At 37.8% G+C, this 22855-nt stretch overlaps 3 protein-coding genes across 4 annotated transcripts; 1 reads left to right on the top strand and 2 right to left on the bottom strand.

The window, feature by feature from the left end:
• Positions 1-221: 221 nt before the first annotated feature.
• LOC112576783 (DNA ligase-like) lies at positions 222-9003 on the bottom strand. Of its 2 annotated transcripts, XM_025259496.1 has the most exons (14): positions 8816-9003; positions 8251-8429; positions 7347-7399; positions 6520-6624; positions 5733-5943; positions 5233-5359; positions 4514-4687; positions 4043-4111; positions 3854-3908; positions 3442-3561; positions 3059-3138; positions 2607-2787; positions 1966-2069; positions 222-1685 (listed from the first exon to the last, which is right to left on the bottom strand). In XM_025259496.1, exons 2-14 carry the CDS (start codon positions 8378-8380, stop codon positions 1514-1516), a joined length of 1581 nt encoding a protein of 526 aa, XP_025115281.1. In that variant the 5' UTR covers positions 8381-8429; positions 8816-9003; the 3' UTR covers positions 222-1513. The 2 variants fall into 2 exon arrangements, with proteins under 2 accessions (XP_025115281.1, XP_025115282.1); XM_025259497.1 differs by lacking the exons at positions 7347-7399; positions 8816-9003 and having other exon boundaries at positions 8251-8416.
• A 1056-nt stretch (positions 9004-10059) lies between these two features.
• Positions 10060-16309, bottom strand: LOC112577163 (acid phosphatase type 7-like). The gene is made up of 7 exons (XM_025260154.1): positions 15660-16309; positions 13950-14343; positions 13243-13675; positions 12219-12389; positions 11800-11967; positions 11530-11647; positions 10060-10928 (listed from the first exon to the last, which is right to left on the bottom strand). The coding sequence occupies exons 3-7, from the start codon at positions 13303-13305 to the stop codon at positions 10714-10716; spliced, it is 735 nt and encodes a 244-aa protein (XP_025115939.1). The 5' UTR covers positions 13306-13675; positions 13950-14343; positions 15660-16309; the 3' UTR covers positions 10060-10713.
• A 49-nt stretch (positions 16310-16358) lies between these two features.
• LOC112577164 (uncharacterized protein C20orf24 homolog) lies at positions 16359-21029 on the top strand. Its single transcript, XM_025260155.1, has 4 exons — positions 16359-16563; positions 17458-17561; positions 17867-17996; positions 20080-21029. Exons 1-4 carry the CDS (start codon positions 16456-16458, stop codon positions 20125-20127), a joined length of 390 nt encoding a protein of 129 aa, XP_025115940.1. The 5' UTR covers positions 16359-16455; the 3' UTR covers positions 20128-21029.
• Positions 21030-22855: the final 1826 nt, after the last annotated feature.

The following is a 22855-nucleotide window of genomic DNA, read 5'->3' as shown; positions in this document are numbered from 1 at the left end:
CTTCTTAAGCCCCCATCACCCCTCTTGCTGCTTTACTTCTCCAACCCTTTATGGAATGAGGTACCCATTCTCGACAGCTGGGTATTGAAAGAAGTATGCTATGCTACTTGTGTAGTGAACTGGCACCCCCCTCAGCTCAGACACCAACACTCAAACCACTGGGCTATCCACTTCCCCATTCATGGTAGAGGTAGGTTGGTGGTTTGGGTTTTTTTGCTTGCTTTTTTTTTTTTTTTGCAAGGTGTCCAATAATGCATTCAAAAGCTGCCAGTTAGGATAAGAAAAGTAGTTTCTTTTCTCAAGTAACAATTGTTTTACCTTCACACAATATAAATATTCAATCAGCAACAAAACAAAACTAATCTTTTTTCTGCTGACGTAAAGGAAGAAGAATAGAATGATTTGCGTGAAGCGTGAATGTTCAATATTTTAATGTGAATGAGAAAGCATATTTCACAAACAAAAAAATAAATGATAATGCAAGCAGCATTTTCAAAGGTGATGCTTTATCTCTTATAACTTGCTGTCAACAGTCTAAAACCATTTTGAGCCACTGTGTACCCCTGCAACTCAAATGTTTCAAGAAGCGTAGAAAACAAGTTGTGAAACAATTTAAAATTCAAATGAAGTTCTTACTGTTATTTCATAAATATGTCTATGCACTTTCTGTGGTAAACTATATTAGTCATGTAAAATTTCATACTACACTAACATACTATAATATACTGTGCCTATGGTTCTCACATAAGCTAGCATATAAAAAATGGTTTATTGTCAAGCCAGAAAAAATGTGTAAAAGTAAGATCTCATTTGTATCACAAATCTGTATATCACAGCTTCAAAAATGTGCAAAATTCTGTAAGGTCATAATTATTATATGTAGTTAAGTATTAAACTAACCCAAAAAACATTAGATGTCATCACAGTTCCATAAAGCCAAAAACATGCTGTGCATGATATGCAACAGGCCAGAATAAAAATTGTGTACCCAGCCTTTACAAGGTCATTTAGCCACCATTAAATCAATAACATTAAAAAATACATAAAAATCCTAAGGCACACAAAATGTTTCATGAAATCTATACCATCTTATAGTTATTGCACAAAAGAACATTAAAAAAATCCTTCAAAACAGTTATTTTAAAATTAAAACATGGAATGTGACAAAGAGATCAAAGTCTTGACCACATAAATCGACTCAGTGAAATATTGACTGAATATTCATAAGGCCAGTGAGGTAAAACTGGGTTCTCTGTATGGTCTACAGGGTGCTGCCTTAACAAAAACAACCCATGATGCTATCACAAAAATGAGCTTCTTGACCTAAAATAAGACAGTGAACTAAATTCTAAATATCTTTCTGGCATTTCAAAATCTACACAATAAGTTATTATTCTTCACACAAAAATAATGAAGGAATTTTCATTCCTACACATCTTCAAAGCTTAAAATGTCTATATATATATTATGCATTTAACAAATGGTACTCTGATTTTGAACAGCATAATCAGTCTTAGTCATCAGAAGTGACTGGCCTGATATCAGCATCTTTTGGTTCAGTCATGTCAATACGAATACCCAAAAAAGTGGGAAATCTTGGGTGCCCACCCTTTGTTAGTTCTTGAAATTTGTATGTAATTATTGAACCAATTTTGGGTGGATGCTTTCTATCTTTGTCACTCAGTCTGAAATAAAATCACACAGTATATTGAGCTATACTGTTCATTCACAACCCATTCTGTACTTGTCATTCTGAGAATACTGATCCTTAGCATCAGTTCATTGCTAAGTTAGTTTAAGCAATAAAATGATCAAATAAGCACAGATTTTGAAATTGTAATATTTCATCATTCATATGCATAAAATCTTATTCATTTACGATTATAAAATATTCTTAGCTACAAGAATGATGTAACGTTTAACTGTCATTGTAGGATCTGAAAAATAAGGAGTGAAATTACTTACCCTGAACCCACTGAAAATTCTGTTCCACATGCCATTCGACAACGCAGTGCTCCACATACAAACAGGTTTCTTCCCTTGCCTTTTTCATGACCAATCACAATGGCCTGAAGATATAAGAGCCAAAACCATGCATCTGATTAAAAAAAAACATACCAGAAAAACTAGAATATTATGAGTATGCAGCAACTTTATTTCCTTCTGTCATCATTGATGGTGATGGCTTTCTTTTTTTTTCTTCCATTTCTTTCTTAGATTTGACTTCTTCTCTGCCCACAACTGTATTTTTTGAGTACAATAAGTTGAACATTTATGCACAGAAACAAAGACATTAATTCTGTGGATCAGTGTTTGATGATTTAGGATTTTAAAAATTTTGTTAAGAAAACCCTGTTGATAACACAGTTATCAATAGGACTAAATTCCAATACATCAAGATTTTTACAGACATATAGTTTTGTGAAATATTAGCACAAAGTACAAGGGCTAGCAACCACTTTAGAATAAAAACTCCTCAAGTTTTAACAAATTGGATCATTAGTTTAATGCAAAGGCCACTAGTCACAGTGGGAAGTGAGCTCACATCACAGAGCTAGTATATTAAAACATTACAAACTCTTAAACCAAACAGGAACACAAATTACCTCAGCATCATAGAACTTCTTGATCTTTAGCAGTGTGGTTGACCGATTTCTTTCATATTGTGACTTGGGCTTCCTGATCATAAGCCCCTCACCACCACGGTCTAGAACTTTCTTCAGCATGTCATCCAGCTGCTTCTTATTTGTACACTTAGTGTGTTCTACAAACACTGCAAACTTGGGCCTAAAGATTCACGACACAAAAAGAGCAATAACTTCATGTAGTTTCTGGGCAGAAATTTTAGGATGTGATCACAGAAGTGATTGCAGATAAACTTGAAATTATTTTATGGCAGTTTTGGTCAGAATAGTGTCTTTCATGCTCAAATGTATTTTAACAGGCTTTTTGACTGTTAAACCTCAAAGAGGATTTATATGCATGCAAAAAAATGAGTAATAGAAAAGAAAGCAAAGCTTAAATAAAACCAATTTAAGGCTTTGGAACAGAAACCCACTTCTTTTCTTCAAAGTAGTCTTTGATGGCAGTGATTCGTTCTTCAAAAGGTTTCTTTTCAAGACTTGGTGAGTCAAATACCTATATATGAAATTACCATCCATTTAAAGGCTTGATTAAATCCAAAGCTAGATGATATAAACATTTGGCCATAGATGAAAACAACATGAACAACATTAACTGCAGCTTATTTCATATCATGATATGTCTAAACCGTATAAACAAATATAAATGCAAGTCAAAATAAATTTAAATGTCCTTTCCATTTCTCATCTCCTTAGCTCTCTCCAAATATACATATGAAAGAAATGCACAAACACTTGACTGGAACAGGTTCAGTATGTTCTGTTGATTAATTAGGCTACACAGAGATCAAATACATACGTGATATTTTATTTTTTTGTAATCATCACATTCTGCATTCTTCACAATGCTAACTGTAGACTGAAACTGTCCTCGGCCTCCAAACAGTTCTCCATCCAAATGCATTTCTTTTGGCAGGTCCTACAAAGTACACTAGCAGCTTAATTTATTGGTAACTACTTCTCTTTTAAATTTAATGAAAAACTTAATTTTGTTTTTAATAATAAACCAAAACCCATTTCTGATAACAAGAACATTTTGGACATTAATTTGTCTACTGCTAGAATCACTTTGAAGCCTACCACTCAAAATATGAACTATCTTCAACAAATTTCATAAACTGTCAAGATTCAAATTTAAGCACAGGCAGATCTTTCAAGATATTTCAGTTTCATCTTTTTTCTCTTAAAATGCACATATTTTCTCAGCTTACTGCTGTGAACCATGAAGGAGCATAAAAGGCATTTCCCAGTCTGGAATAGAAACACCTGCAAAAAATATATAGGCTGGTAAGAAAAACACATTCAATTTTCTAATTCATCATTTTGAACATTTGATAAAGTATTTATGATTAAAGCTAGACAGAATGTTCTCAAATCTTGCAACTTCATTTCTATCTTACCTTCCATTCCAGAATGCACGTACACCATCTAATTTTTCACTTATCCACCATCCAACTGGATCGTGTACACTGAAATAGCCAATATGTACTGTTAGTTTGTAAACTTTACCTATGCAATATGCACTGTTATTTCTCAAACAAAAAATTAATTAATTTCTTATCTCTACCATAGAAATGCCCTGACGCTTATTGACTCTTTTAAAATAATAATTCAAGCAGATTACATAAAACATCAACCATATCAAATATGCCATATAAAGTAAAACATATAAAACTGCTTAAATCCATTATATTTCTTAACAGAAATAGTTCATGGCATTTGATATCACATGATGATCATGCATAGTTTTGAGTTAATACAGGTACTTATTTTGGTGGGATTGTGCAGTAAGTTTACAGGTAAGCAAGGACTACAAGCCTACCAAAGTGAGTTTTTTCAAAGTTTATTATTATAGATTTCCCTCGACTTACTTCTCATCATACTTGTGTGCAAGGAGAACGCTGACACTGATATGAGGGGCAATGTATGTTTTCTTCTTTATGTTTTGCAGCCGCCCCTTCTCAAAGTCATCTCCCAAATACTCTTTCAAATGTTTACATGACCTCTCCTCTTCCCTAACACTCTGTGCCTTCCAGCCAGCACATCTGCAATTACACAGAGCTTGAAATGTATGTGATTACCCGTGACTATTTAGTTAACACACAAGATAACCATTATAGCTTTTCTTTTAAATCCTAAGGTCACAAACAAGATCTATGCAATTACAAAAAATGGTCAAAATATCAGAAAATTTATATTATTCAAAATAAATGGCATAGAAATTAAAATGTAAAGGTCGTGACTGGTAAATTGAATAACACAGGTAATGAAATTGCAATGCCTATCTGTAATTTTTAGTGCTACTGGCATGCAGAAATTTATATCAAAATGGTTCATCTCAAGAAATACTCATACTTAATGCTGCACCTGGGGTCAAATCAAATTATATAATGATACCATCAGATACAGCAATTACATAACAAATACATGGAATAGAGATACAGTGAGGGTATGAGTGTTGGTTTCTAATGTCTTATTCCCTGCATATTTTTCTAGATTCTACTTGAGGAAAACATGAGAAAGAGAAACATGTTTCTACTCCTATCTTCCTTCATAAAAAGAACTTGATAATGCAATGCTCTAGACCCACGAGCACAAATAGACATCTCCGCTTCTTTCAAGTTTATAGCCAGTATTAAACTTGACACATTCATCTTCATTAAGCTCATGCAGTGGTTTATTGTCTCCTCTCTTTGCCTTCGTCTCCTCATTAAGATCTGGAAAGACCAAAGCATGTACACTGTGATCGCATCTCATGCCCCTCAGCACTTTAAAATGATCAACAAAGCTTAATCATTGGAGGAAAAGGTAAATGAGTATAAACAAACCTGAAAGGCATTTCCCAGATGCCAGACATATGCATCAAGAGAACAAAGGATTTAATTAAAGGAACTGAATTGTTTTAAACAAACATGTTATCAATGCAAAGCTACTATATAGCATGCTGAAGTTAAACAATAAAATCAACATGGTGAGATAATCAAAGATGGATGGGAGACAGACATATACAAACACACTAGCTCTCTCTCTGTCTCTCTTGCTCTTGCAATACTTTCACCCAGAGCTTTCTCCACTTGACATCTAGCTCACCTTTCTCACTGTCTTCCTCCTCTGAGTCACCTGGATGCAAAAACTCCAGCCGGTGCACCTTCTCTTTTCGATAGCACTTGCTCCAATATTTGCACTTCTCTTTCCTGGCTTTATAGTGTTTCACAGTCTTCCTCGCCTGTTTGCTGCCTGATGTCTTTGAAGGACCTGGCACTGCCCCATCTTCTGTCTTTTGTTTCTTCAGGCAAAGAACCTACAAAAATCAAGAACTTTCACAAAACATCTGTTAGAATCAAGCATCTAAACCAAAATATAACAGCAAATACAGCAAATACAATCTAGGCAGTAACAAAATGTATGCATCAAGACTTCTTGCAAAGCCATGCAATAAGCACTTCTTGTGAAACTTTTTTATGTATGCGCTATCGTCCTGTCATCTGAAGCAGTGATTAGCACAACAACACTCCTCATCTTTCAACACTCAGAAATTCTCTCCCTTCCCTACCACCAGAAAAGCTCAATACAGTATTAGGTTCTCAAACATAAATATGAGGAACATAAGAATAAGTTGTCGCCATCTTATTACTATCATTGATTCTTTTTCTACTACTGCTTATGTCCATCCTTGCCTGTTTCCCTTACCTGTAAATCTTGAGTCAGATGTGAGCACAACCTTTGCTCTCTAGGTATACCTATATCTCCTGTATCTAAGTCCAATCTGTTTTACATATCAGTAGATTTACTTTACATTTATGCTTCCTGTTCATGTCCAACAATATAAGCACACTCTGAACAAAGGAGGGCAAAAATTAAAATAGTTAAGTATTACCTCAGCAAGAGCAGCAGACTCTTCTTCTGATTTTCTTTTCTGCAAACGGGTTTTCCAAGGTTCTCCTTCAGGTTCATCCGCAGCACTGATTTCATGTGTCAGCCGCTGAAACACAAGAAAGATGAACAGATATTCATACAATGTCCCTCATCAGTAACAAAGTAGGAGAATGTAACAAATCTGACACAAAAGCCAATATTCTTGAACCTCAATCTGCACTTGTTGCTCTGGGCATCCTTCACACCTGTTATATGTTTACATTGTTTGCATCAATCAACAGAGTCTTACTTCTGTGAACAACAAAACAATGAAATAGTTTTTAAACAGCCGCCCAAGAAGTAAAATAAATTTCAAATGACTGACACCATTTCATTTTAAGATACTAGATTTAATATCTGAAATCTGAATGAATAACCCCTTAATTTTTGTTGCTAAATGAAAGAAATTAAATGTCAGTATTCTTCATCATCACACAGGAGAAGGCTACATCCATGATATCCTGCAATAACACGTTAAAAATTATTTAACATACAGTCACCCATTGACTAGTCCTTAATAATTAAGCATATTTCAAATTTAATCATATACTTTTTTATGTATTCTGATGTTTGACAGCTTGTATGTCATAAAAAGAAACAGTTTGTTGCTCAGATCTGAGAAATCAGTATCTTATGATGAATGCCATTTGAAATTTTTTTTTTACACTTCACTGTCTTTTAGTCTGCAGCTATCTATGCAGATTAAAAAAATTCCTTTCCTTTATAAAGGAAATATTTTTTTTTGTCCACTGTTTTCAGGTCCTTAATCCTGACTCCATACACACTTACTGCTTTCTGTGCAACCTCCTTTCCTGTCTTGGCATTTTTTTCTTCTTTGATATCTGCAAGTTATAACTCCTTTGTGGCATTTCTTGGGTAAACATCCAAATAAGTAAATGACTATCACACTGTAATGTGTTACTTTAATTGTATTGGAAACTTTTTGCAACTTTCTAAATGTGGATATGTGCACTCACATGTATATATACAATTATATGTGTGTGTTACTTTATAATTCACTGAAGATGTAAATTGTCTTAGAACAAACATATGTTATAGAATGGAACATACTTTTAGAGTAAGAGTTTCACTAACTGATTAAAGATTGGACATCAGAAAAGTAAACATTTCCAATCAGTGAAACTCTTATTAGCATCTCGATCGTAGTATGCTTTAAACTAATTGCTAACAATTTAAAAAATCTGTTATTCTGACCAAAAAAATCTGAAAATAGTCTAGGAATTTTTTTTTCTACTGTTAGCTGTAATTTTACTACATTGTATTTCATATGTCACAACTTTGATCATAATGAGCCTGCTACAGTATATATTATTTATATTTGGCCTGAGATTTCCTGACCTGTCATATATAATTAATGTGGTAAAATGACAACATAGCCTCTAGAATAATTAAGTCATCAGTTCTAAATGGTAGACTGAATTTCTGCATAAATTATTGAACACCACATTATAGTGGTCACACTACACACTAAAACAAGTATATATATATAGTTGGAAAGAACAGCGAACTGAAAGTGACTATAAAAGATTTATAAGATTTATGTAGGTGGGAGCTTGCTTGTTTTAATTTCATCTGTGTGTGTGTGTGTTTCTCAACTTCTGATTTGTATATAACTGAAAAAGAAGCCGTTAACTCTGCTCAGAACATGTATTACATCTTGCTCATTCATTACCTTTAGTATCACCAGTTTCATCATCTCCAGGATGAGAATATTGGTCCAGATGATCTTTATTTTTCCTGTAACACTTGTTTCCGTACTTGCACTTGCCTTTCGAATTTGCTGTTGCTGCTGCAGAAGCCATGGCTTCGATTTTTACTTACTTTTAATTTCACTTTGTGGAAATCGGTCTCCTGTGAATTATATATAAATATTGTGTTGTATCTCTGGATCTTAATCTCCCTGTGCATGTATTAAACAAAGACATCCATCTATAAGTTGAAATTTGACTCCTACACGACCTATATATATATTTATATCCTTTACAACTGTTTCAATGATTCAACATACAATTAATCTACCATATCCATACCGACATATACATGCAAGTCGAATAAGGCAATTAAGTTATCAGCGCTATATCTTAGAATGATCGAGGGTATACCGGTTTTCTCGACACATATTCTACCCTTGTCATGTCAGAAGTTAACAACAATTAAAAAGTCAAAACATCCCGACTCAGATCGATGTTCGAGATCTTTTGCTGCTTTTGCTAAGATCAGTCCGTTGTGTCACTTACTGAGTGTATTGGTGTGCAAGTCTTCGCGGAATGAGAAACTAATTTTTCAAATAAGTATTTATAGGTCCCGCTTGCACGCAAGCTTGACGGCGTTCTTGTTTGGACATGTTTGCGGACGACGAACCTCGCGTTCGTGGCTTCCTTCAGGCCTTGCATTGCGCAAGATACGATCAAGTCACTGATGATCGAGTGTGTTGGTGTGCAAGTCTTCGCGGAATGAGAATTAAAATATATAGGGAATTGTAATTCACGTATACAGCATTTGTCATCTCTGTTCCCTTAAGATGTAATATCTTGATTTCACTTGAAAACAAAATTCGATATATTTTAGTAATTTCAAAGAGTTTGTCACAAATAAATGATTCTACAACATTAGTGTTCACCGCATACTTTCTGCTCGGTGTGTGTGTGTGTAAGATATAAATAGCTTATGACGTCACAAATAGGGAATTCCCATAATCTAAGTATAGAATATTTGTTTCGTGGCTATCGGGAAACTCTGCAGGGATATGATGCCTCGGAATTCTCGTATTTCACTCTGGAAGTTATTTTTTTAGAGTCTGATCGTCGAGGTTTTTCTCGGGTTCTCTACCTGTTTAACGCATGAGTCCACCACGGTATTTCTGTGTCTGACTCTCCCAGTGCTCGACTTTCACAGGGGTAGGATCGAGGGCAATTAAACTCTATATGCCTCCTCAGTATCTTTTTTGAGAGGGCGGCATGCCCACCTTGTATTTACGTGTTGTACGGACAGACTCCTCTTAATGCTAGGAAAATTATATTTACCCTTTTTGTATGTGCATGTGTGTGAGAGAGAGATATTTCTGTGTCTGACTCTCCCAGTGCTCGACTTTTACAGGGTAAATTCCTTCCTGTAATAAAAATATTAAATTAGTGTGCGACAGCTTTGTGGATATTTATTAACTTATATCTTGCAACAACGCTAATTTTCACTATTAAGGCCCTCTTCGCCAACAGGGGGCGGGGGTGCGAGAGTGGCGATCATTTTTAAAGAACATCGCCAGCCATGGGGCTACTAAAACACACACACATGTTCAGAAGCAGCACATCTGAGCAAAAGATATAGTCTAAGGACTTTAATTCCTGTTGACAAAACAACTACTCCTATCAACTTTGGTCAGGACTGGGAATTATTCATCTGTATGGATTTACATTTACTCCAGACGACGCAAGCGCACGCATGCACACACATTATTCATTGCCTCGCTCTTTATTTTATTTTATTTTTTTATTTATGATTTTTACACACGCTTAAAACACAATGGCACATAATATCATCTAAGCATGAAAAGAAAGCAATTAAATCAGTTGTTTAACTTAAAAAGATATAAAAACTTTTTTGAAATTTTTTGAAGATTTCATATGCATATCGTCTTTGATCTGCATGATGGACGATTATTGTCCAAGCCATCAGCACGTCCTCTCCACTCCTTTCTACACACACACGCGTGTTTATGTACAATTTAATTTACAATTTATCTAAACAAGGGCTGTGCTTGAGGATAGGTGTGGTAGTCATGCGTTCACTCCTCGATGTACGTGTGCGCCTAAGAAGAGCATACATCATGTGTTTGCCATCTTGTGCTCACTCTTTTCTCACCTACTATAACAGTTTCCATCGTCGCAAATTCTCACAGGTACTTTTCTTTTATAAAGTAATCACTTTTAAAGTTTATTAAATTTTTCTCAGGATTTAATTTCGACCTGCTCTCATTTTTTTAAGAGAACTTATTTAAAAAAATTATTTAACTTATTTAAATAAACTTATTTAAAAAATTTTAGCTCTCTTTCTATGCCTTAAAATTGCACATAATTCAAACCCTCTGGATTAGTCAGAACAAAAAAAGAGGGCAGAATCTCCGTACTGCTTGCTTGACTCAAGTACTGGAGTTTTGCTGGTGGTTTTTCCAAGCCCTGTCCCTCACGATGACGAAAGAGTCGACGATGTCGTTTTTATCGCTCATAACGTAAGCGAAGTTCAGCTGAGTGGCCGATGGTGTCATCAGCAAGAAGCCCGTGCTCATAGTCACTTGGTAGTTGGCCCGCCACTCCACATCCGGCATGAAGGTAGGGTCGTTGAATTCCGGGTTACCTGTAAGGCACAGCACACAATTGTTTTGGTATTAGCAATCAGTCAGATCAAGGATGTGTATAGGTGGACTGCTGTCTATCTGCCGAGACCAACGCTTAGCCTCTTAAGAAGTTCTCCGCTGTTAGTCTCGGCGAGCCGCAACAAAGAATGTGACTAAACCGGAAGCTTTCTTGTATCATGCCTCGTCTTAGCAGTTAACTGGAAATAAAATCGTCTGCCAGCAGTCCAGGGATATTAGTTTGTGGTCGGATGTGAGTAAACTGATGTGACGACTGGAGCTGAACATACTTCAGGAACCGTGAGCGCACGACACCTCGCGGGGAACTAGCAAAATATATTAATATATGATCATATGGTACAGACTAAAGTAAATTTATTATATCGTTTATATTACTGTAGGATTTATACAGTGTAAATTACAGTGTATTTAAAATGTAGATTATAATAAACTTAGCCACATCGCAAGTCATTTATAAATTTCCACGATTAGACGTCGACGATGATACTGTAGTCTCCAGTGCTATCTTTATTATTGTTTCAAAGTAATCTTTCTCCAACTATTAGTAAAATTATCACAACGGATTTCTCCTTCTTTAGTTACCTGCTGCTCCATTGACGATGTAGACAGGCGCCTGGGGATTGGTGTAGTTTTTCTGAGTGGCTTTCTCTTGGTAAACAGGATAGGAGCGTTCATACTGGTGATTGTGTCCAGCGATCACCTGCAAACGTACAGGTGACAATAGAAAATGAAAAGGGCTTTACGCTACAAAAGCGCAGTCATTAAGGAAAGATGTGTAAGCTTTAGAAACAACAGGCTTAGTGTTAAGGAATTTAGAAGTCCGTGCTGAAAAAGGACTAAAATTGGCATTACCACGTCCACACGCTGCTGGTTCAGCACGTCCTCCAGGTAGCTGCGGTAGCGAGGGGCTTCATCCTGACACCTCTCCCAGCAGACGATGCTACTACAGTACAGGGGCCTGTGACCCATCACCACCACCCAGGGTACGCGCTCTCGATTCTGATTGGCCTTCGCCAGGTCCTATTCACATGAAAGAGGAAGTTAGCCGTATTTCAAAGGCAATTGTTTCGAAGTGTGTTAGGAAGAGAGAGAAAGTGGCTGCTTAATTAGCTGACACGTCAGTTCATTCTTTCATTCATTCGTTCATTCCTGCCTTCATTTCTTCCTTCTCTCGTTTATTGCTTGGCTTGTCATTTTTATTCAGTTTCTTTTTCTTTTATCGAACTTGGGAAAGAAAGGAAAAAGCATGTGTGCTGGCAGCGGTCGCTCACCTGCACAATCCAGCGATGCTGTGTGGAGTTGGGGCTGAAGTCATGCTCTGTGGAGAAAGCCAGCACGTGCACCCCTAAATAGTCGAAGGAGAACCAAAAAGGTGAATCCGAGCCGCTTTGTCGAACAGGCATCGGTAACCAGTTCAGGTATGCCGCGAAGTTGAACTGTCCCTGGAAAGATCACATGAAACTGATGAATTACGAGCACTTTTCTGAAACTACTGGATAGTTTACATTAAATATTTTTCAGACAAATCATTAGCTTCTTCAAGATGTGTGTGGTCACATTCAACAATTGGGATTGGAGAAAATGTAGTTATCTGACAGCAGGAAGTAATAGTTCACATCTGTGTGCAGTTCGCTTGACGGACAGTTTGACAAGTACTACCGACAAGCAGCATTGTAGTTTCAGTGAACAATTAACAATGAGTTAATGTGAAAAATTACTAGTCAAAGAGAAAAACGACCTATAAAAAATCCAGGAAGACACTATAGGTTTGAAGGTTTAGTGGGTGCATTTTTTTTAGCAATCGTAAAGCTCTATTGTCCAAAACTCTGAATAAATACTCCACCACCTTTCTCAAGATACAAACATCAAAGGAGAAAAAAGATCTCTAGTAGACTTTAAGTGCAGACATCAGACTAGATATGTCAATCAGCTAGCACTGAGTTCAACCCTTGATTTCGGTGGATGGGAAAATGGTGAGAGAAGAAAAACGATTCACGGATGCAGAAACTGGCATTGAAAGTAGTGTATGGATTTAGAAGTGTACATCTAAAATGATGCAATATATCGAAGTGCCGGCATTGAGCTAACAGAACTGATGTTTCAAATGGAGACGTCTGTAGTAACATTGGCCGAAGCTGTAGCCTGTATCGTAGTCTCACCCCCCCTACATTCGGTAGCAAATGATATTACTTTTATATCGTCAAAGAAAATTAAAGCATTTTTAGTTTCTAGCTATCCAGCTGATAAATGCGAATAGCTTCTACTTCCGCCGCACGCGCACGCGCATGCGCCTACCTCGTGGTTGCCAGGTGATGTCATGTAAGGCACTCGAGCTGCAACCAGTTGCAGGCTCTCCATGTAGTCTTCCCACACCCAGCTGTTGTTGTCCGTCTTTCTCTCGTAGTGATCCGCATAGGAAATGTCCCCTGCGTGAAGCAGCAGCTGCACCCCTGCATCTACGGCATTGTGGATGTCATGCGCTTGGCGATGGCGGCAATGGTGGAGAGGCCGTGCGGTACTCCCATGTCTCCCACCACAGCGATCTGGGGCCCGGGAGAGGCCGGCACTGTGGCATCTTGCTTCTGAAGCTCAAAAGCTTGGCTCCAACCAAACGCTTTGTCCCCGCAGCTGTACCACAGTGTCCGGACACAAGGAGAGTTCGCTGACTGTCCACAAGGTATCTGGATCAGATCCAGGACCGCAGAGTTCAACGTTTTCGCGAACATTCCTACGTTCAGAAATTGAAAAATGACCTGATGGTTAATTGTGTACAATTGTATCAACAGAATTAAAAGTTGTGTCATTGTTTTAAATCCTTAAAAACTGTTCGCGTGTGTCATGCGGACATTTTTAAAAATCAAAAATGGACAAGTATTATAGTGTGTAATATTTGGTACAAGTCTCAGAAATCGGCCATTCGACGACAAATCTCCCTGGAAATAAACTGCCTTGCTTAAAAACATAAATTACACAACTGTACATTCCAACCTTCAGATACAGACCCGCTGTGTAGCTGTAGCTCGATCCCACAGCAATGAGGCTCAGATTTGAGGGCGACGGGCCGTAAACGCATTGAGGGTTGAAGGGTACCGAGGATGGCGAAGCCGGATTCTCCCATGTGACGCGAACCGTGTCGGGACCTTCGATCGCCAGGTGAACGCCTTGAACAGGCGCCAAGCGGGCTGCAGGTTGCGGTATGGAGCTTGGTGGACGAGTCGGATCTGTGCAGGTTCTTCACTATAGAAGGAATTGCTATGCAGCCGTCGCCTATCAACGCTTGGGTGGACGCCAGGAGGCTGAGGCTGACCAGCAGGTGAAACGTCTGACGGCAGGCCATGCTGACGTCAAGGGCTGTCCCTTCCAACGTCAGTAACTGATTTTTCTCTCGCTCAAAACCTAAGAATTTAAATATTTTTTTAGTATATATGAGCTTCTCAAGTGTGACACAAGCTGCAGAGGGCCGGGCAATCATCGAACCTTTCTGCTCTAACGTTGGTACACCAACTATCGAGTTTGGGCCATTACCCAACAGATAAGCGGACTATATATACCTGCATATACGCACATCTTACACGTGACACACAAAAAACGACGGAGTGATAACATATGTGATTGTTTTCCTATAGACGGACTAACTGGCCAAACGATAAACTGACACGCACGCAGCACGACACACAAACAAGCTGAGAGCAGACAGACTAAAAGTAGACTAGCAGGCGGGCGGCAGTGCTACAGTAAGTAGAAGATAGCCTGGATATAGAAAGTCGGATACAGGTTTTCTTCATATCATTAATTGAAGAGATTACAGACTGCACCGACAGGTATGGGGACATCAAAATGGGTGAGATCCAGATCAAAGGCTAATCACACAAACTTAACAGCAGACAGGACGATGTTTTATTACTGTCAGTTCCCCCTCCCCTCTCTCTCTCTCTATGCGTGTGCGGTCCATATTCATATGTAGAGCTGCATCTTCACAGGATGAACAAATTACTTATCCCACTATATATCCCATTATAACACACATTATTTATATATATGAATTATATATCATAACGGGATTCCTGAACACCACAGAATATCAAATGATATTGGAGAAGACGATAGTGAAAGGACCAATCTGAGGCTGTTGGTCTGTAAATCCTTGTAACATAAATACTTGTCCACAGCACCTGGATTCGCACAACAAGGAGCTCTTAACCAGTCCGTCCGCACTAACACATCCGTACATACGTTAATCAGTGTGTCACATGGTACTTACAAAAGGGTACTACGAGTCTCTCACAAGTGGAGTATTTTTTTTTTTTCATCGCTGATATTAGCAGTCAGTATAGTACATGTACTTCGATCTTGGATATACTGCATTCATTTCTGGAGAACCATGTATGCATGTTTTGGTTGTAAATGCGCACCTGTGTGTGAGAGAGAGAGCGATGCAGACTTACGTCGGACCTACATTTGATCTTGTTAACAAACAGACACCACATCTCTTTGGACAATACACTGGTACGCTTTTGTGTCCACAACTAATGCCAACTCATATGGATACGTAGTAAAAACGGAGATGACGCAGTCTGAAATCTGACGACCGACGACATAGGAAAAAGTATGCAGTCGTTTTCCTTATTAAAATCGACTAATAATCTTTACTTAATCTCTCCCTGTCTGTCTCTCTTTCTCTCTCACACACACGCACGCACAGAAGTACTTACCCTAGAAAGGAATGTGTTAACGTTGTACAAGATTCAAAAACGTCAAATGGTATCTACTAATCCTTCTAAGCTGATGAGGAAGCGATCATGGCAGGACCAATGAAAGTCTCTTCCCAAAATGTCACAAGTGCATGCTTGACTCACGACCGACAACACTTGAGCAGGATGTCTATAGTCGATAGCACAGACTGTGGTTGGCAGCTATGTGTGATCACACCAGAGAGATACACTCTGGTCACACCCTCTGTTTTCCGGATTTGTGCTTACTTAAAATTGTGAACTGGGTCATGACAAACACGGAGCTTTATGTTCTTGTCTGCTGCAAAAAGCAGACGCCACATGTCTTCAAACCCATCTTTAGGAAATTAGATACTTTAACCGTTATTTTATAACTATTATAAACGAGAATATCAGTAACTAAGAAACTTGCAAGTCTAGTTATTGTCATCGTTGAAACTTAAACAGAGATATCTCAGCCGTCAATTCCGTTAACACGGTCGTCACACACGCGCTAAAGCTAGATTTCTATCGAAATAGACACCAACCACAAATACACAGTTCTGAACAAAAATTACAAAGCGTCGGATGTTAAACGACACTGCGCGAGACACATACGTGTGATAAGAACAGTCGTCACTGTTTCTTCTCACGCTTACTTTGTTTGCTGTTGTTTTCAAGGGGAAGTAACTCTAGTTGACTACTCTCTAGTGGTCTGAGGACAGAAAGGGTTGGCGTAGTGAAAACGTGAGATGCAGCCGATCTCAATGTAACGTAAGGACACCACTCTTAGTGCAGAATGGTTAACAATGCGAAACGTTCGTCTTCTAAAAGCAATCAGTCAGAAACGCCATCAAAGCCACTACTATTTAAGGCTCTGACTGCTGACTTCCCTTGGTCTGACAAGGTGATTATTATTGACTGATATGTCACAGTCGTCATTTTTTTGATTGCGTGTCGTTGTAGGTGTGAATGTGTTGTGGCAATCAAATTTTTATGTGATTTTTAGAAGACTTATTTATCGACCATTGACATGATTACGTCGTTCTGTACTTTAAGAGATTTTTTAACTTTGTGTGACATTGTAGGAAACCTGTTATTTCACCTTTGAGTACATGTAACTAATTACAATTATTTTCGCATACAGATGGATGTGTATTTTCCATAGTTGGCAGGCTCACAAGCTTCTTTTCCTGTTTTATATTTATTTACTTGCAATTCCCAATTGAGAACAGAGAAGGTGCCACTAAAAGCATTGTAGAATGTGGCCAAACCACCAGAATCAGTGGCGTATAAATCAGGGAGGCAAGAGTAGTAGCCCCTCCCTCAGAAAAGATATGAGGGGACACGAATATGACGTTCATTGTCAGCATGGAGATTGCCCCTCACCAACCCCCTTAAAAAAAAAGGCCTTGCATTTTTCCTATGCCACTAAGGAATAGTTTTCACATAAGTGGATACTTGTATACAGACCACATTGAGAGAATAATAAATTACAAAAAACAGCAGCATGATGAACCATTGTAGAAGTATAAAAGGCAGATAAATATTCTCAGCACCAAAAGGAAACAATATATTTTGTTTTACACACCATTCATTTAAGGGAACTGAATTTTAGTTTGGGAGGCTGCCATTTCACAAGTTAATGTTTTGTTATTTTTTGTTTTTTTTTTTTGAAGCCATATAATTGTCTTGTGATTCTTAATAACTTGTATCTCTGTATTATTAGGTAAGCATGTGGCTAACAGCTTTAACTCGTGCACAGTTAAGCATATTAAATCAAGAAAAGTTGCTTTTTCAGGATGAGTTTCTGGACGTCATTTACTGGATGAGACAGATTATGGGTGTTGTACTTGGCTTGTTATGGGGACTTATCCCACTCAAGGGGATCTTGGGTATTGCTCTGTAGTATTTGAACTAGTGTTAGTATTACTCCATCAAATTACAATGTCAGTAGCATATTTCTAATTAAGTTTTCCTGTCTTTCAGACCAGATTAGAATTATTATTTCTCTGAAATTCTAGATCTAAAAGCAAACATTTAACTTCTAGGGTTTTTTTTTTTAAAAGTATACATGTTTACATATATAAACAAATCTAATTAGTAATTAATAAATGGGGGTTTATTTTGTATATTTTTTCCAGCAGAACTCAGGATGTGTGTGTGTGTGCATGCACCTATAGTATTCATATTCCTTCTTGGTTTTTCAGATTCTTGCTGGTCAATGTTGCTATTGTATACATATACAGCAGCTCTTTCCAAAAGGTTGATGAAGAAGAATATGGAGGAATTGGAGAGATCTTAAAAGAAGGCCTAATGACATCATTTTCTTCATTTATGGTACTGATTTGTTACCCTTCCATTCTCTGCTTCGTTTTGGTTTTATGCCCTAGCATACAAAAAAGGATGAGTGCACAATACATTTATAAATTTGAAGTTTCAGGTTTACAGTCATTCCTAAAACAGTTCGTTACAATTTTGGGGGGTTTTTTGTTGGTTTTTTTTTGGTCAAATACCAAGCTAATTTACATGAGTAAATTATGTTATATAGCTTGCAGCTTAAGATGTAATTCAAGACTATCACACAGAACATTTATGTCTTCAACTACTTGCTAAAAAAAAAAAATCACAAAAAACAATTACTATTTTAGAAAATAAAATTACAAAAACAATCTATTTGTTAAAAAATAAAGTCACAGGCTCAAGGTGCTCTTTCATTCAGCCTTAAAATCTAAACTGCTGTAACAAAATCATTTTATTCCATCACTGGGTCTTATATTTTCCTGTAAACATGTTGAAGTTGTCATTGAAATTGGTTCTGTTAACCAGAATTGTTCAAATCTTATTCTACTTCATTCTCAGTCTTTCTGAAGGAGATGCATGTGGTTGCAGTGAGTAGAAATTGGTAAATACATGCTTGGTGAGCAGATCAACGAGATCGAGGTTTAGGAGTTCTGTCCCTTGGTCCTGCACAAATCCTTGGGGGGAACCTGGGACATTAGAGAAAATTATTTCTCTGAAAACACACTAACAAAACTGAGATTGTTTTTAGGGAGTTACTTGCAGCTATTGCAGGAATTTGATTTAGAATTTTGCTAAACCATATTTTGCATTTTTTTAGTATTTTCAATGTGTTTGAAATTACACACTGCAGTTGAGGGGAGATAGGCATGTTTTATTTTTATGCTTCCAAAGGCTTGAAGTTTCATGTGTCAGCAAAGTCACTTTAACTCACAATTTATTGCCGATACACTGCTCTTTCCCTAATTCAGAAGCATTAGTATTTTTGAGCAGCCAAAGCATTATACACAAGAATCCCTTTCCAACTGTCTGCTTAAAAGTACAGCAATAAAAACCAGTATAGGAAGGAAACCTTTGCAGTGCAACCAAAATAAATTAAGCACAGAAATCTGCTTGGTGACATCAATGGGAAAAATGTAGAATTCATTCTGGACTTCTTCCTTTTTTGACATGTGCGAAGTCTTTTAGCATGTCCTTCCTTTCAGTTAACGCTGTTAAACTTAAAGCCATCAAGGTACTTAAGATGAGATCATTAAAATCTCATTAGATAAAGTCTCAGGCACGTTGCTGGATTTCTGTTTTTAACAAGCAGTTTTAAATAAATATTTTTATCCATACAAAGTTCCTCTGGCCATGTACAGTAAATCTGTCATAGACTATAGCGCTTTTTTTTTTGGTATGATCTTGATGGTGCAGTGTAACATTTTAGTGCACAACTCACCTCCTCTAGGATAGAGCAAATGGTGGTCAACTTCAACAGGGGGCGGCCTAGTGACACAATGGTTAGCACCTGTCACCATTCCAGTGAAGGTTGGCTGTTCTGGGTTCAGCTCTTATCTCAGGCACACAGTTCTTTCTCTGCATGTGGCATCTGTTTACAAGGCTGGCTGCCTTTCCAAGCCTTAGTTGCTGGCTCAGCGTAAAACACCAACACCCACCCCACACACACAACTTCTACATGGAATAGTAAGAACACCAATTGTAGGCAAAATAAAGTCTTTTAAAAAAAACAGATTGAGTTCTACTGATGTGTTCAGGAATGGTCCGATGCAAATTACTGGTGGTCTTTTGCACTAAGATCTCTTACATAAAGGATAATGGGACCAAATTTGTTTTTTTTTTTTTTAGACTGATGTATTGCCTTGACATTTGTGTGGCATATGTGCTAATTGAATATATTGTTTGCTGTACAATGTGAAACTGTTGAGCTGTCCTGTCTTTTTATATAATCTTTCAGTGTACAGCCACATGATCCAAAATGTCAAAATATAAAAGATCCATAACATTAAAACAATTATAATTCATCAACATTAAAGATCTGTAAATGGATTTCTTTCAAATAAGCAGAATGTAACATTGGACTTGTGTGACGTTACTTATTTGCATTCTTCCTGTGTTACAGGTATCATGGATAATTCTTTACTCATCATTGTATGGAGAGATTTCCTAGCAGAAACATGGCTAGACAAAAAAGAAAAACGGGGTGGGGGTCGGGCAAAAGGCAACATCTTGTTAGCATGTGTTTATTATACGCAGCAGTTTATGCATCTACCCAGCAAGCTAGTCTTCTCACAGTCACTCAGTCCAGCAGTCATCGCTCCGCAAGAGGCCAGCAAGAGCATCAGCATTCAGTTTTAGACGCTTCCTCCCACCGTCTCCCACATCGCCACACTCTTCCCTCCCACAGTCTCCGCATCTTCTTTGTAACTTGTGTCTGCTTTGTGCACAGCAGTTCTGTGAGTATATATCCCTGATTCATTCTGATGCATAAGACGATGACATTGCCCGTGGGTTATTTTGAAGTAATAGCAGAATTCTGGCACACGTTTTTGCAGTCAAACCTGTGTCTGTGCAACAAAATTTGTTGTTTTTAGTCCATTGCTACATAGAATTTTATCTACAGAGCTCAAGTTATTCTTGATGTTACATCTGTCATTTATCAGTTATCTTACTTGTATGTCAGTTGTTTGTTAATTTCTTGTGTGGTTTTTGGGTTTGTTTTGTTTTGTGGCAGTAAACTAAGGGTATGATTTTAGTTCTCAAAGAATGATGTTAACCCAAGCTTCTGCATGCTTTTTAGTAAAATTATGGACAAATGGAATAAATCGTGGGCTTTAGAGCATGTTTTTCTTTGGTATTTATGTACAAGAGAGTTTATACAATAGTAGTTCTCATTGTATTAAGACAATAAAGGTGGTATTTTTATATTCTCTTACTATTAATCAGAATATGTTTCTAGCCAGCTCTGTATTCCCCACTTCCCTTATTTTGCAGAGGCTTGGCAGTTTGCACAGGATGCATCAGTGTTGTTTATCTTGTATACTCATGATGGTAATAAATTGTTGTTAAAGATGTTCTTGTAACTTAGTGAAGATGGTAATGACTGCCGGTTGTAGTGGTAATGGAGTGAAAATGATTTGTACATCTGACTACACTTTTACCCAAAGGTGTTTTTGTTTTTTTTTTTTAACCGCGTGACAATTCTTCCTTAAACATTAAACTAAACATTGGTCAGTCACCGCATGTTTGTGTAATCTTCAGCAAAATACACCAAACTGAAGCATGCGTGCCAATTGCTTTCATGGACAAGCAGTGGAAAGGCGAGTTTGTAGCTGTCTCCCTTCAATGGTGCTTCCAGGCCATCACCAGTGAAACGGTGTTGGCGTGATGTTTACAGCGTCCTGTGATGTAGTGCGAGTGAGCCCAAGTACTCCACATACAAAAGAGCTCTATTGAAATTACCAGGCAAAATGTTAGCTCCTCAGTACTCCGGTCTCTGTGACCTTTCAAAAAAAAAATTTTCGAGAAGAATACTAATGCTTATACTTTCAATTGACACGCAAAAATATTTCCTTATCATCTTGAATTATTTCCGCTGTTCCCTTTCGGTCACCAGTCTATAGCACCCCATCCCCTTTATCACTTTCTCGAACGTAGAGGGCCTAAAGGCATGTTCCAACAGCTGTCCAAACTGACTCTCACTTGTTTAGATTATCCAAGTGTAACTTAAGTGAAAAACTTCTTGTCCCCAATTAAACTGACACCAAAAAGACGTTAAAGCCGGTAAACGTTCACTGGAAATTTGTTCATTCATGGCGTCTTTTGAAATTTTTTTCTTTTGTTTGTTTGCATGTTCCACACAGGATCTGGAAAGGTGTGGCCTACCTGGCTTCAGCAACCGGGTTTTTTAAAGCTGCTTTGTTTTCCTCGAATCTAAGGAAATAGAGGGAAATACATCACATGCTCAGTGAAGTGTAAACGGGGAAAAGTTAAAGGTCATCCCCCAACTTTTTCAGGTCGTTGAGGGGTGTGGTGTTAACAGACCTCACTTGGGGCCAACTTTACGTGAGGGAAGTGCCTATCTCCCTCGCCACCTTACCTTCCCCAACCCCTTATGGAGTCAGGTAACCATTCCTGCCAGCTGGGTCGATTCGTGGAAGTTTGTTGCGCTAGTCAGGCATTGAACCAGCGTGCTCTCTGACCACTCGGCCGTCCGCTTCCCCTCAGCAGGAACTGGTTTGAAATTTTAGTCTCTCTCTCTCTCTCGCACACATGGAAAACGTTAATTTTCCTCACGTTCTCTCAGATCAAATTTATTTTTTTAATTGAACCCTTTTAGTTTCGCTTGAAAACTGCGCTAAAATACCAGAAAAATGACATCTCTGAAAAAAAAGTAAGTTTTTTTTTCCTAGACTATTATTCGTTACTCTTGGCTGTAGCCTATTCTATACTTGTCAACTTAGAATCCCAACCTGGGAAAAAACGCAGACAAATCTTGTTTTTATTTTACAAAGATTTATGAAGCAGAAAGGTGTACATTCGTTGTGCTGCAGACTTGGTCTCTCAATATGGAAAAATGCCGGGATCTTTCTCGACAAATGCAAAGTGTACTGTATAACCCTGCATAAACTGAACTAACCTTTCACCAGCACCCCACCCCCGAGACTTTGATACAGTTTTTCAATGCAAATATCTCGGAAAGTTGCTCTGATAGTCCTTTTCTCTAGTTAGCTATAGCCTCAGTGATTTCGTTCAGGAAAAGAAAGTGCACCGTAATTTATTCGTCTAGGTCAGCCGCCCTTCCTGATATTGAGTGAAAAGATTTGGTGGATGTGAGAGATAAGCTTTGTTTGCTGATTCTGGGAGAAACGTTTCTGTAGAGTAAGAAACCTAATTAA

The sequence above is a fragment of the Pomacea canaliculata genome, linkage group LG12 (genome assembly GCF_003073045.1).
Source record: "Pomacea canaliculata isolate SZHN2017 linkage group LG12, ASM307304v1, whole genome shotgun sequence".
Taxonomy (NCBI): domain Eukaryota; kingdom Metazoa; phylum Mollusca; class Gastropoda; order Architaenioglossa; family Ampullariidae; genus Pomacea; species Pomacea canaliculata.
The sequence above is the reverse complement of the archived record's forward strand: the minus strand, read 5'-3'. Positions and strand labels throughout refer to the sequence as shown.

What these genes read in the sequence shown, in the direction of transcription:
- LOC112577164 (XM_025260155.1), top strand. Translation starts at nt 16,456, where the DNA reads ATGGTTAACAATGCGAAACGTTCGTCTTCTAAAAGCAATCAGTCAGAA. An exon ending in GGGATCTTGGGTATTGCTCT is followed by an intron (nt 17,562 to 17,866) that starts GTAGTATTTGAA and finishes TTGGTTTTTCAG; the next exon opens with ATTCTTGCTGGTCAATGTTG. An exon ending in CATCATTTTCTTCATTTATG is followed by an intron (nt 17,997 to 20,079) that starts GTACTGATTTGT and finishes CCTGTGTTACAG; the next exon opens with GTATCATGGATAATTCTTTA.
- LOC112576783 (XM_025259496.1), bottom strand. Translation starts at nt 8,380, where the DNA reads ATGGCTTCTGCAGCAGCAACAGCAAATTCGAAAGGCAAGTGCAAGTAC. An exon ending in AGAAGTTCTATGATGCTGAG is followed by an intron (nt 2,070 to 2,606) that starts GTAATTTGTGTT and finishes TTATATCTTCAG; the next exon opens with GCCATTGTGATTGGTCATGA. An exon ending in GAATTTTCAGTGGGTTCAGG is followed by an intron (nt 1,686 to 1,965) that starts GTAAGTAATTTC and finishes ATTTTATTTCAG; the next exon opens with ACTGAGTGACAAAGATAGAA.
- LOC112577163 (XM_025260154.1), bottom strand. Translation starts at nt 13,305, where the DNA reads ATGGAGAGCCTGCAACTGGTTGCAGCTCGAGTGCCTTACATGACATCA. An exon ending in CATCACCTGGCAACCACGAG is followed by an intron (nt 12,390 to 13,242) that starts GTAGGCGCATGC and finishes TGATCTTTCCAG; the next exon opens with GGACAGTTCAACTTCGCGGC. An exon ending in AGCATCGCTGGATTGTGCAG is followed by an intron (nt 11,968 to 12,218) that starts GTGAGCGACCGC and finishes TCATGTGAATAG; the next exon opens with GACCTGGCGAAGGCCAATCA.